This window comes from Typopeltis vanoorti, chromosome 8 (assembly GCF_054136105.1).
Source record: "Typopeltis vanoorti isolate ZY-2024b chromosome 8, IOZ_Tvanoo_1.0, whole genome shotgun sequence".
NCBI lineage: Eukaryota > Metazoa > Arthropoda > Arachnida > Uropygi > Thelyphonidae > Typopeltis > Typopeltis vanoorti.
The window spans coordinates 24,201,565-24,216,007 of NC_143556.1; the positions used below are offsets into that span (position 1 = coordinate 24,201,565).

The following is a 14,443-nucleotide window of genomic DNA, read 5'->3' on the forward strand; positions in this document are numbered from 1 at the left end:
CAATTACCTGTTCAATGGATTGAAAGAACGGGGTGTACAGTCTGGCTTACATAGTCATCGCCAGTGCCACAAAACATGAACAACCTGACTAATCGCACATACGCGGCTTTCACAACGCCAGATGTTATCTGTTCAGCAAGAAATGCAGTATCGTTATGATGTGTGTAGGGTGACACACGGTGCACACATTGAACTTTTATAAGTTCAATATGTGTGCACCGTGTGTCACCCTGCGCACATTGAACTTTTATAAGCATGAGAAAACATGAGTTGCTGTTCTGAAGAATAAATAAATAAATAATAACCAATAACTAATAAAGAGGACTTCTGAAAGTCGCACGCGGGGTGGTGTTCAAAAAGATATTAAATGTGAATAAAAAGTCAATAATGATTTGATTAGCTGACTGCATCATATCAGCGATAGTCTAGTGAGTCAAGTCTTTAGATACTTGGCGAATTCACTCCCCCCCCTACCACGGTGAGATTCCAACCATGCTTGTTGGCGGTCTGAATGTCTTGAAAAAGTACACGATATTTTTGAAATATATATATATATATATATATATATATATATATCTTTAGAAGAGAATTCTCGGATTATCTAACCCTCACTTTCTACTAGGTTACTAATGCACTGCAAATTTAAAACATTTCGTGTGCGGAATATTAAAAAAATAGAAGAAGAAGAAGGAAAGAACACGAATGAAAAATATGTAGCAATTAATCTGAGAGACCAGAAGTATGGTTGAGGTTTCAAAGCACAAAGAAATGAGATACAACTACATATAAATACGTGCCTTTTGTATAATAAGTTATTCGTATTCTATAGCCACTTTCCAAGCGTCATTTTAACATATCATGTAGTATTTTCATTAGCATTCAAAACCTCCACAATCTGCACGCTAAGGTAATTGTTCCACAAGAACGAGGAAGTTTTCTTCTAGAATACTGTCCCGTGAAGACAATGGTAAACCTCTCAATTGTGGGACAGTGGAGAAGAAGGATTAATGTAAATACTCCTAAGTAATCCCATAAATGTTTAATAGGGTGCAAATCAGAGGGGAAATGAAGCAGAGAGAAAGAAATCTTTCGTGTTTCTGGAACCACTCCTGCATGATAAGAAGCCTATGACATGGCTCGTTATCTTGCCTGAAGTGGCCATCACAACAGTGCAGAGTCCAGATGTGGGAGATATAGGGATAACTGCTCCTCCCGTCTAGGGATAAAAGCAATATATAACTTTGGCATTTTCAGTTAAATAATATAAAAGAACTTATATATGTGTTTTCTGAACTGTAATGGTATATAAATTAAAATGAAATGTTTTTTATTGCGTTTTTTTTTTTATTATTTAAATACTTCACGATTGTGGAAAACTCCCCTAATATTTCGAATGCTCATCTCCCTATTGGCATGAAAGAATGTACCTTTCATATTGTGTCTGCCAAAGACGTTATCAGACTTCTATGGTGTGCAATTTTTTCTGCCTCCTCCAGCCTCGGATATCAATTGGTACTTTATGACTGTAAGAAATTCGCTGAATGATTGCTTTGTTAACCTTGGGTCATTCCTAGTTAATGTACACAGTCGTTAGGTTGTGACAGTCATGTATTTGTGCAACTACATCATAATCCATGTTATTACATACTAGACTTCATACTGTCCATGAATATCCTCGTCAAATGGCTATGAAGCTATTAAGGATATGATGAACTAAATGAATCCTCTAGAAGTTGCAAAACAAGAAAACAAACTAAAAGTGAATTATAGGTATAGATACTCCAAAGAAAATTTTCGCCATTTTACGTCTTTTTGAACTTCATTTCAAAATTTTGGGTCTAGAGCAGTCGTTTTTCAGTGAAAGAGGAAGGAATGAAAGACATTTTGGAGTAAATGTGTTCAAGAGAGAGAAATTTAAAAATATGTGAAAATCATATAGCACAGGGCTGTGAATGCCGACCTTTTTTTTTCATAGTAAATGTATCTGTTAAAATGCAGTTGTTAAAGGGATAGACGAGATAAATGAAAAAGAGTACATTTTAAACGGCATCTTTAATTCCACCGCTGTTATTAAAATAAGCAGTGGAATTAAAGATGCCATTTCGTTGAACAGTGATATTAAAGTATTCATACCACAAACACAGAAACTAAGGATTTGCAATGGAGTGCAGTGTAGTAATTGGGAAAACTGAGTAATATTCTAAAGAGAGACAGGGTACGTGATTTCTGATAATTTAAAACATCCTGGGATAGAATTTATTCAATACTCGGATTTTCTGATTACTGAATCTCTAGGTGTTTCGCTTAAACATGCGCCAAATACCAACTGCTAGGGAATGTTAACTATCCGAAGCACGTGTCGGCATGATTAGTTGATATTCGGTGCTCAAAATGTTGGCTCCAGTTCAAAAGCAAATCAGGTTTGCAATTTCCTATAAGAACATAAGCATTTCAAGTAAATCCTGTCGAATTTTGTCTCATTTCTATTCATCAGATCTCTGTCTTCGAGAATTGTTCTATAAATTTTTGATTCGATCACTGTTCACAACAAAGCACACTAATGTCAGTTTAGTTAGCTAATACATAGTTATACTCGTATTAATCAAGCCAAATTGTATTTGGATCTTAGTAGAATGAATGCAGCCTTTACCCCCCCCCCCTCCTGCTCTCCTAAGAAATCAGACAGGAATGCTATTTACTAAAAGAACTCGTGAAAGCAAGTGCTGTCCTCTAAAATTCCTCAGACATTTTCAAAGAAAAATTTTAAAAATTCTCTTCACTCAGAAAAGCAAACATATTTTCAGCTATCGCGCTATGTTCAAAGACACACATTCATGATACAGTGAGCAAAAAGAAAGTCGCCCATAACAGAGATAACTTCACTCTAAGCAATACGGCATAGTGCAATAAGAATGTGATCAATAAGCTTTCAAACAGAGCTTGTGTACAAAGAAATAAAGGGAACATTTTCTGATTTGTTTAGCCAATGGCTTTAAGCGTTTCACGGATAAAGAAATCTCAGATGAAAAGAGTTTTCAGAGTTAGAGCTAAAGAATGAGCTTGGATGTTTTTCACAGTATTCAAATAAATACAGCGAATTTGACGTTAATTTTAACATTTTTTACTCCTCAGCAGCAGCTCTTTCATGAGTAGCAACAGGATAATCTCGACTGATTACAGACTATCTATTTCAATTCTAAGAATTCTTTTTCATGAAGTCGGCACGAATTCCCAATTCAATATGTACTGAATGCAAGCAGATGAGAAGAGCACGGCATGCAAATATAATGTGTTTCGAAATTATTGAGGAATTGAAATTCCGACAAATGAGTTGATCCAAAAATTGCGTATGCTATATCCCTGGGCTTACGTAATTTTCGGATCAACTCATTTGTCGGAATTTCAATTCCTCAATAATTTCGAAACACATAGCCAACACGATAAACTTTCCACAAATCTATGAACGTTTTAGCATAAATAATCCTTCATTTTTTGGAGAATCTTTCAATGTAGCTGCTGAAAGATCGCTTGTAGAAATTCTTATAACTATCGAACTTATCCACAAATGCTGACTTCTAATCATAATCATTGGAATGCAAAACAATCCAGCAGTTCAATTCTGCCACGCAATGAAAAATAATTCGAATACTAACTCACTGTGCAGATCTCGTTGGCAGAGTGGATAGTCCACTCTTTCCAACCAAAAGATCATGGGTGCAAAATCTATTCTGGGCATGAATATTTGTGAATGTCTTTAGGTGTAAGATGAATTTCATCACGTGGTGCGAGAATACCACCCTGCTTACTGGAGGTCTGAAATATAAAAAACACTCCATGTTTAGTCTCTGGAGCAGGATCGCTCCATCTGCAATACTAATATACGACAGGTCTGCAACCGATTGCGGGTGGGATAGCGACCACAATCGCTGTGGGTACTATCGTATATTAATAATTTACTAATAACACCAATTTAAATGTCACTGAATATTAACAACTGTGATCATGAACAACGATCGTGAAAATGGCTTCTCTTCTTAATATTAGACTGAAAGATATGCGATTAGACGTGACCGGAAAATTCGCCGTAAGACATTTTGCATTAATTTTTGTAAATAATCAATGGATGATAAAGGGTATTATAAAAACATTAAAAACGCAAATCTATATTAAGGTGAATGTCAGTGATACATAACGTAATGAAATCATTTAAAAATTGTGAAAGTTAAAAGAGATGCTGCGTAAATAATTAACTTTTTGCTGCGGATCATCAATTCAACAAATCCATCAGTAACATCGCTCATTGGAAGAATGTTAATACTGTGAAGCATTTAATTTGCGTGTTGACTTCAGCATTTGTTTGATAGCGTAACTTCAAATCAATGGCAACAATTTTGCCATAAAGATTTTGTGCCACATTAAATAAACAACACCTCTCATAGTTGTTGATGTAAATATGTTAGAAAAAGCGTTGATAGTTGCTTTCTCGAAGTCAACCATTAATGTTTCGGGATCTAATGATGAACGTAAGCCTTTAAGGCACTGAATAATCTGCTGTGAATTAATTCTGATTTGCCACGAAGCAAAACAAAAAGTCGCCATGGAATCCTTAGGGGTCTCATGCCAGTCCCAAGCCTGGATAAAGGAGGAGGGGTCGGTCAGATGAGTGTCGATGCTCTGACATTAAAGAAAAAACACGATTGTTATCTGATGCATATACGATCAACAGCTACAACATGCCGGCTCGGACGTCGCCCGGATTAAAAAGGTCAGCGATACCAATCGAGCGATCGGGAGTTGGATCGAAAAGTGGGATGCCTAAAGGAAACAGAAACTGAAACTAACAGAACTGTTATCAGTAGGAACATGGGATGTACGGACACTTTGGATGGCAGGAAAACTATAATTACTTCGCGAGGAAATGAAGAGATATCGGTGTGATATACTGCGCCTGGCGGAATTGCGATAGACATCAGCAGGAAGATACAAATAGATAGTCATGACACCAAGCATGAAGCAGGAGTTGGTTTCCTTCTTAACAAAAAAGATAGAAAGCACTCTCAGGCTACAAACCAGTCAATGAACGAATCATAGCAGCAAGATTTCAAGCAAAACCATTTAATATATCAATAGTCCAGATATATGCACCCAAATCTGACAGCACAGATGAGGATATTGACTTATTTTACAAAGATCTGACAGAAACAATACCAAAGCAAGATGTACTAATTATTGAAGGAGATTGGAATGTCAAAGTCGGAATATATAATGATGGTGGGGAAAGAGTCATGGGAAAATATGATTTCGGAGAAAGAAATGAACGATGTGAAAAAATGTTAGAATTTGCTGTGGACCACGATACGATGATCTGTAACACAAGATTCCAGCAGAAGGAGTGTAGAAAATGGAAGTGGCGATCAAATGATGGAAAAAACAAGAACAAGACTGATATGATTATAATTAAAAGAAGATAGATAACATCAGTACAGCAGTGTCGAACTTTTCAAGGAGCGGATATAGACTCGGATCATAGTTTAGTGATTGCAAACATCAAGTTGAAATTAAAAAAGAAATATAAACCCCATCATCAGAAATAAAGAGATACAGCAAGAATAAGTGAAGCAGAAATAGGAAGAAGGTACAGAACAGTGTTAGAGGGGAAACTTAAAAGTGTGGACAAAGAAAAAAAATTCGAATCTAAGAGTGAAAGGAGTAATGAAGGTGATAAAAGATGCAGTTGAAGAAATAGTACCAGAAGAAGAGAAGATCAAGAAGAAATGGATTAGATAAGAAACACTGAAGTTAGTACAGGAGAAAGGAATTGAAGATAAGAAGGGATACATCAGAACAACTGAGGAGCAATATAGAAGAAAGTGTAATGAGGTGAACAAAAGCAATCAGAAGGGATAAAATCAAATGGTTAGAAGTCCAATGCAATAATATAGAACAGTACTATTATTATTATTATTATTATTATTATTATTATTATTATTACGGACGACTCCAAGGAGTCCTTAGACCATCGAGAGAGGCCCTAAACATCATGTCCACACAACTATACGACATTCTCACAGTATCTATCATACCTTGCCTTGAACTCACTCACCGTCATAGCACCCACAACAGACTCTGGCAGCTTATTCCACTCATTTACCACTTTAAAAGCAAAGAACCCAGCTCTAACACCCTTGCTAACCACAATCTTGCCCAGCTTCCATAGGTGTCCCCTAGTTCTCCCACCACCAGTCCTGATCTCAAAAATATCCTCTGAATTAATCCTATAGAAACCCTTTAGCAATTTGAATGTCTCAATTATATGTCCCCTTTTCCGCCTATCAACTAATTTCTGCATGGAAAGCATAAAAGTAGGGAGGTGTGCAAAATGATTAGAACCATTAATAGAAGGTGTCAACAACCAAAACAGACCACAGTTAAAGACGAAAAAGGCAAGTTATTGATGAATAAAGATAAAATTGTACAGCGATGGACAAGATACTGTAGTGAGTTATTTGAAAAAGCTAGATTTGGATAGCTTTGGGAAACTGATTGAAGAATTGAAGCAGATATCGCCACCAGGTAATGAGTATGATATGGAATCGCTCGATAGGATTCGCGGACCTTGCTGATCCGATGCGACGTCCGAGCCGGCATGTTGTAGCTGTTGATCATATATGCATCAGATAACAATCGTGTTTTTTCTTTACGGTCAGAGCATCGACACTCATCTGACCGACCCTCCTCCTTTATCCAGGCTTGGGACTGGCATGAGACCCCTAAGGATTCCATGGCGGCTTTTTGCTTTGCTTCGTGGCAAATCAAAATTAACTCACAGCAGATTATTCAGTGCCTTAAAGCGCTTACGTTCATCATTAGATCCCGAAACATTAATGGTCGACTTCGAGAAAGCAACTATCAACGCTTTTTCTAACATATTTACATCAACAACTATAACAGGTTGTTTATTTCATAAGGCACGAAATCTTTATCACAAAATTGTTGCCGTTGGTTTGTAGTTACGCTAACAAACAGGTGCTGAATTCAACACGAAAATTAAATGCTTCACAGCATTAACATTTCTTCCGATGAGCGATGTTACTGATGGATTTGTTGAATTGACGATCCGCAGCAAAAAAGTTAATTATTTACGCAGCATCTCTTTTAACTTGCACAATTTTTAAATGATTTCATTACGTTATGTATCACTGACATTCACCTTAATAACGATTTGCCTTTTTAATGTTTTTATAATACCCTTTATCATCCATTGATTATTTACAAAAATTAATGTAAAATGTCTTACGGCGAAAATGTTTACGATGAATTTTCTTAGAACCCTGATTTAGATACTCGAAAGATATTATTATGAAGAAAACTTTGTTTATAAGTTCCTTACAATACTTTTAAATATATTTATATGATGCCTATTAAAAATTAATTAAATTTTTATATATTATGGTTGATATGCCTCTTGTCTCTGTTACATTTTTTTTTTTTTTTTTTTTTTTTTAGAAATCGATTGGCAATCTTTCTCTGCCTTCGTCATCACCAGAAGATCAGTGCAATTTCTAGATAGCATACATAGACACGAGAAAATGACTGGTAACTACCGACATGTAGTATTCCTAATCCCAACAGATATTATTTATACGAGGGTGGTATGAAAAGTTCTCGGCGGAACAATTAAAAAATTAATTTATAATTTCAAAATTTTTATGTTTCAACATAATCTCCCTAAGACTAATACCTTTAATCCAGCGATACTCCAGCGACATTATCCCGTCTCTGTAGTGGTTCTCAGTAAGATCTACCAAATACCCCTCTACAGCTGCAATCACCTCTACATTCGAAGAAAAACGCTGACCAGCGAGGAAGAATTTTAGTTTTGGGAAGAGAAAGAAGTCAGAGGGAGTCAAATCTGGGGTATAGGGTGGATGTTCCAACAATTCATAATGCAGATCCATTAATTTTCCCATTGCCAAAACACTTTTGTGGGCAGGTGCATTGTCCTAATGAAAGATTTTTTTTTTCTTCTGCAAACCGGGTCTTTTCTCATGAATTTTTTTCGTCTAGTCTGGTTAAAAGATCGGAATAGTATTCTCCGGTTATTGTTTTACTCTTTTCAAGATAATTAATAAACAAAATGCCTTTAGTCCCAAAACACCGATGCCATGGCCTTTCCTGCTGATGGAACTGACTTTGTCTCTTTGGTGCTGAACAACTAGCTTCTGTCCACTGTCTTGACTGCTGTTTGGATTCTGGTGAGTAATGGTGAATCCAAATCTCATCCATAATAATAAATTGACGCACAAAATCAGTTTTATTCTTGCTAAAACGCTGCAAGCACTGTTTAGAGATTTTCATGCGAGCGTGTTTTTGATCTGCTGTGAGCAACCATCTTGCGCAAAGTTTTTTCATTTGCAATTCTTCATGCAAAATATATCCTACACGTTCTTTTGAAATGCCTATAGTCTCAGCAATTTCATGCACTTTGGTTCGATGGTCATCCAATAACGTATCGAGCATTTGATCAATGATTTCTGGTGTACACTTTTTGGACGTCCTTCATATGGATCATCTTCAAGGCTGGTACAGCCACGTTTAAACTAGGCAGCCCATTTCTTAATTGTCGAAAACGAAGGAGAACAGTTCCCATAAACTTTTATGAACTTCATGAATTTCTTTTAGCGTTAAACCTTATTTTACAAAGAATTTTATAACCGCATTTATCCATTTCAAGAGATACAGACAACATCTTTGCTTCAGACAGCTGTATAAAACAAACTACTTAATAGAATGACGTGAAATTTCACATGGATGCTTATGACAGATGTACCAACTTAGAAAAAAAAACTTCCCAATAGTGTTGCCATCTATGGTCGAGGCCGAGAACTTTTCAGACCACTCTCGTATTTACGTATTTTTGCCTACATTCGATTTTTCCGAGTTTTGGATCCGAAACACTTGTTACCTGTGCCAAAGATGAATTAAATGGAGAACTGAAAAAAATAATACAAAATAAAACATATTCCATGGCCATTACTGCAATGCTTCGCAAATACCTACATTAATATTTGTGACAAAAATCTATATATTGCATGTTAACGTTCATGTGACCGTCCAGGAGAGGTTCCTGAGTAACTTATGATTAAGTTAGATAAACAGCAGACAATGTTAATGTTGCATGGTAACAATCAGCAGAAAAATTCACACACACACACACACACACACACACACACACACACACACACACACACACACACACACACACTGTTCTTCCAAGTGATATGGCAGATGTGTAAGCTTGCATGATATTAAAGCGGTTCAATGAATACTCTCCATTGAGGCAAGTATTTCCAGATTTCTGAGATTCCCGTGGGAGAAACACATGCAACAAATTTAGGACATTCAAGATTTTTTATTTTATTTTTTTTTTCGCACTTCGAGAACGCGCGAAGAAAACACACCACAACCCGGAAACACCGTGGTTCTGTCACGAGGAGGGCCGTGATCTGTCACCATCAACGTGGCTGCTACTATGAACAACAACAACTAGAAAGTTCAAACACGTGATCAACCTCAATGCAAAAACGTGCAAATATTCTGGGAGAAGCCAAGAAAAAAGGTGGGGAGTAGAAGATGCGTAAGAGAAGAACAATATACGCCGACTTGTGTAACCTGATCGGAATTCACTGTTCCACATCGGTCACGGTTACGCTGCGAGAGTAAGTGGATAAAGGGCATTTCACATTGTTGTTCGCATAGCTTGTCATTCACCAGTTATGGCTTGCATAAGAAAACCTCCAAGTGGGCACACGCTCATGAGGACTACTGTATGTAACTGCATATGAAAACAATTACTCCCAATGAGCAGCGTAAACATAATTAATTATAGTTTTCTAAGAGATTAATAAAAAAGGATTTTCTGGAAAAAAAAAAATCTACTTAATTGTTTTGGAAAACTTTTACAGTAGATAGTTCATTTAATTAGCAGTATATTTGCAGAGCAAAGTAAGAAAATGTAAGATACCGCAACATCTTACGAGTTATTTCTGAAACAAGCTGGTTTTTATGGTAATCCTACCTACGCAAAGTTGAAAAAAAAACACTAGTTCTATGGCAGAGCTAATGGTAGTTAACTGGAATCCCAGTAAGCAAAGTGGTCGTCGGTGTTTCGCGCTGGGTGTTGAAAATCAACTGTTTTAGGACATGCAACAGTAAATAGTGAGATGAAATTACAAAATTGGTAATTTGCAATCCACGAAAAGGTAAAGATTTCGCAGTACCTTGTTTGCAACCTATTTATAAGTGCTTCACAAAATTATCCAGCGTTGCCTTAACGCAGTTTGGTTTTGCGTGCGTTTATTTCTTAATTGGATCTAAATGTAACCCACAAGTTCTCGTTGCTAAATAGGAGCCACAAACTTGCGACATGATAGAGACAACGGCAATTTTTTTTTTTTTTGTTGCAAAATGTGCGAAATTAGTCAAAAAAAAAAAAAAATCAGCATACACTTAATCGCTCAAGTTAAAAATTCTAGCTTCTCACTCAGCTTACATTAAAGCCCATAACAGATGTATAATTTAGAAAAAAATTCAAAGCAGACTGTACGGCTTAAATGCATTAAAGTTGTCTATTGCTCCAGTGGCAGTACAGTCTTCCGGTCACTCGTCAAAGCTATCGAGTATAATTTCAGCCTTCTATGTTTCCACCTCTCTTTCATACTGATATAACAATGGTTATATCAGTATATATAACGGATATATCCATTTATATCAGTTATAAAAACACCTAAAGATAAACAAACTTTTTCGTATCACTCGTTTCCTCCCACTCTTGTTTAGCCGGCCAAAGTAAATCTTCTCCCACTATTCCACGAACTAATGCACAGTACGCTTCTTCTGATCTTTCGATAGGACATTAGAAAAACGCTTCCCTACTTAGAGACCCATCAATTAATTAGTGATCACCAATATGGATTCCACCACTGTTGCTCCACAGCAGATCTCCTACTGACCTTACTCGTCTTTGGACACAAGCAATGGAAAAGTTTAGTGAAACTCAATATTCCCAATACATCTAACAGATTATTTAAATTAAGGGGATATTAAATCCCACGTTGTTTTAAAACCGAATAAGAAACTCAAAGATTGGAATCAGAGAGTTTCATGCCGAATATAGTATAATAAACTAGAAAAGTATCGGCGACTACTAGCGTGAGAAAATGCACGTAGTCCTAGTACGTAGTACAATCTCGGGCAACTCGTAGCAAAGGTGGCAAAGTTCTGATCGTTATTCTTGGGATTTTCCATAATGTAAAAACACATTTCCTAGGAAATGTATGCTGTTATTACATTATGGTGGGAGGTCACTACCCAGACCGGTTTCAGCCTTTATTGAGGCTTCATCAGTGAGTAGCTACTCACATCTGACAGAGTTTGAAATCACGGCCTTCTTTCCAAACTTTACATCTTACGGTTTCTCTCCTGCCTTTTTTGCGGGTGATTTGAATATGATAACGAATGGTTTACTTTTATCAGATTTATTCCATCGATTCTGCGTCACCTTTCTCTCTATCACACATACACGCACTGATTCCCTTCCATAGCTTTTCCACAGCACGCTGTTTCTACATTGTCTTTTCTACTGGTATTTCCATGGGCGTTGCCCCACTGAACTGTTCATCACTATTCCTGTGCTTTCTCTAATCATGTACGACCACAGGCAGCTGCTAATTAACACGTATACACGATTCAGCTCCAAGCTTATGGAACCAACTTCTCGTTCTCTTTCTTCCGTCTTTCTCTGTTCTTGGAACAGCCTTTCCCATATCATTTTCCTCCCACGTATAAAATGCCCTTCATGGAACACGTTAATAGATTCCTTTCTTCTCTCTAGCCACTTGCCTACACATGTCATTGTCGTGTTACGGCTCCAGAGATCTCTCAATGTGTAGGAGTGATTTAAAAAAAGTTTTCAAAATGGATCAATAGGAGGAGAATATATATATACGGGCGCTTGGGCTAGCGTTCGTGTCTCCTATAAGGTTCGGCTAGGGCAACTCGTAGTATGACGGTGAGTGTTATTCCCGCAAGCTCTCTGGTTAATTTTCGCATGAAACTTTTATAGTTTCTGTATTCCGCTTTGAAATGATTGGATTTAATATCCACTTAATTTATATAACTTTGCATCGCTGAAATAAAGCCTTTTGGCTCTTTATTTTGGTAAAGTTCTTATAACAATTATAAAAGAGTCCAACAAACGAACCTTTTTCATTGCGTCGGACAATACACAATATGTTTAATATAACTGCAGAAATTATGCCAGTTTAAATGTTTTGTTTTGTTTGATTTTCAATTTCGGAAATATATAATTTAAACATTACAAATCTACCTGCAACCTTTCTGTGTATTTTATGATTTGTAACCAAGGCCTGCTAATGTAACATCGTCGTTTTAACAATTTATTTTTGAATATCATTCATGAAAATCTCATAAAAATCCTTCTTCCTTCCTTGATTATTTTTTCTGATTATATATTACAATATATACGATTATTTAACTCTGTAACATTTAAGTTTTTCTTCGTTCTGAATTATACTCCATCTTGTGGTAAAATAATGAAAGTCTCGTAATTAATGATTTATGTTTATTTTATTTATTTGTTTCATTATTATTATTATTATTATTTATTTATTTATTTTCTTTTATTTTGTGATTTAGGGGTGAAAGAAGAACCATTTCTGTTAAAATTTTTGGATTAAAACATTGCTTAGTATTCGACTAGTGAAACAGGAAACCATACAAAATTCGGTGACGATATGTTTAATAGCGTATTTGCATAGTGTGAAGTCAAGTTTGTTGTGCAGACTTGACTTCGACTGATGAAAACGCGACTACTATAACATAAGATCAATTTGTTCATTTCCCGCATTAACATAATATCGTATATGTTACAAACAATACAATAAATAATAGAAATAAATAGCGAATCCCATATAAATTCAAAAATGTTCTAAAAATTAATCCGGAAATATTAAATATTGAACTGAATGTATATATTTTTACAACAATATTATCAAAGCAATGCATTTAAAATAATCTTGACTACTACTTATAAACAAGCAAAAAGAACATAAAAAAAGTTGCATCTTTGTATCATTTTTAATATACAGCGCTACAAAAGCAGAAAAATTGCTTCATTTATTAATATTGCCAAAAGATAAACCGTGACGACCGATTGCTCAACTATTTACTTGTTAAACAACTCGAAATTATTTTAATGAAACAATGCATTGTTTCCAACTTTTCTATTTTTCTTTTTTGTGCCCGAACACGGTTTATGGCTTTCAAGATGTTTTTCTATTTATGAAAAAGAAAACAAACACACACACACAAAAAAAAATTGCAACAGAAAGCACACTTTTTGTTGCATCTTACGACCAATTACTCGAATAGCTGTGCACAAGAAAAAGCTCTCTAAATATTTTCGCTTAAAGCTAAAAACTAATAACTTCTTCCTTTTTACGTATTACAGAAATCAAATTTCTATGTAGCAGGCAACCGCTCTTCGAATGAATTAAAATGATAACTAACATACCTAAAATTGATTTTTCAAAAGCATTAACAATAAAAATTTGGTTCAATATTCGTCTATCATTTTATATTTTTAAAATTTACTTGTGTGATTTACAGTCAGTTTTTATATATAATGCATTTTTTATTTTAAAAAAAATCAAACAATATTTTTATAAGTTGAATGCGATCAAATATTTCGTCTAAACCTGTCAAATTTCATGTTATTCGAACTAATCTTACAATTACCGATGATTATGAATCAAAGAAGCAGCATAATAATAATAACTGTACAAAAAATGTACAACCACGACAATAATAATGATAATATTAATAATAATAAATTCACTGAATTTAAAGCTGTAATAATCGGAATTATCTCACCTGAGAGCTCGAGGTAATTTCTTGACTTGTACAACCGGTCACAGAATATCCTTGTTCCACCTGGAAGGTGACATAAGGTGAATGGAAGAACTGCCATGTAATATCGCACGTAGACTCAGTAGGTGGTGATGATGACACTAAAACGATAGGTATACAATTATACATCAAAACAGAAACTATAATTAAGGAAATAATTGTTCTTAACACTTAATATTGAATTACATGCTTTACATTTTGACATGGTGTTTTCCAGTAAGTAATTCAAGAAAATGCTTGAAGCGCTTAACTGGAATACAAGTTTGCATTCAGTAATTAGACTTCAAGAAATGAAGTCAGATTTTTTTTTTTTTTTTTTTCGCAGTAAGAATCGGGGACACAAGGTTTGAACAATAAGTAGAATATAGAAAGAAAATACAAATAACTTCTCAATTTCTTGGCAACTTGAATGAGCTGATGGATAGCACTTCCCCTCTCCAACCAATACGAAGTT

General features: G+C 35.4%; 1 protein-coding gene across 1 annotated transcript in view; it reads right to left on the bottom strand.

The window, feature by feature from the left end:
• Nucleotides 1–14,443, bottom strand: part of LOC150103852 (transforming growth factor beta receptor type 3-like) — a 315,988-nt gene that overhangs the window by 216,378 nt on the left and 85,167 nt on the right. Inside the window, exon 3 of the mRNA XM_090397076.1 lies at nt 13,954–14,090. Within this exon, the coding sequence (XP_090253202.1) occupies nt 13,954–14,090 (137 nt within the window). The remainder of the gene's footprint in view (nt 1–13,953; nt 14,091–14,443) is intronic.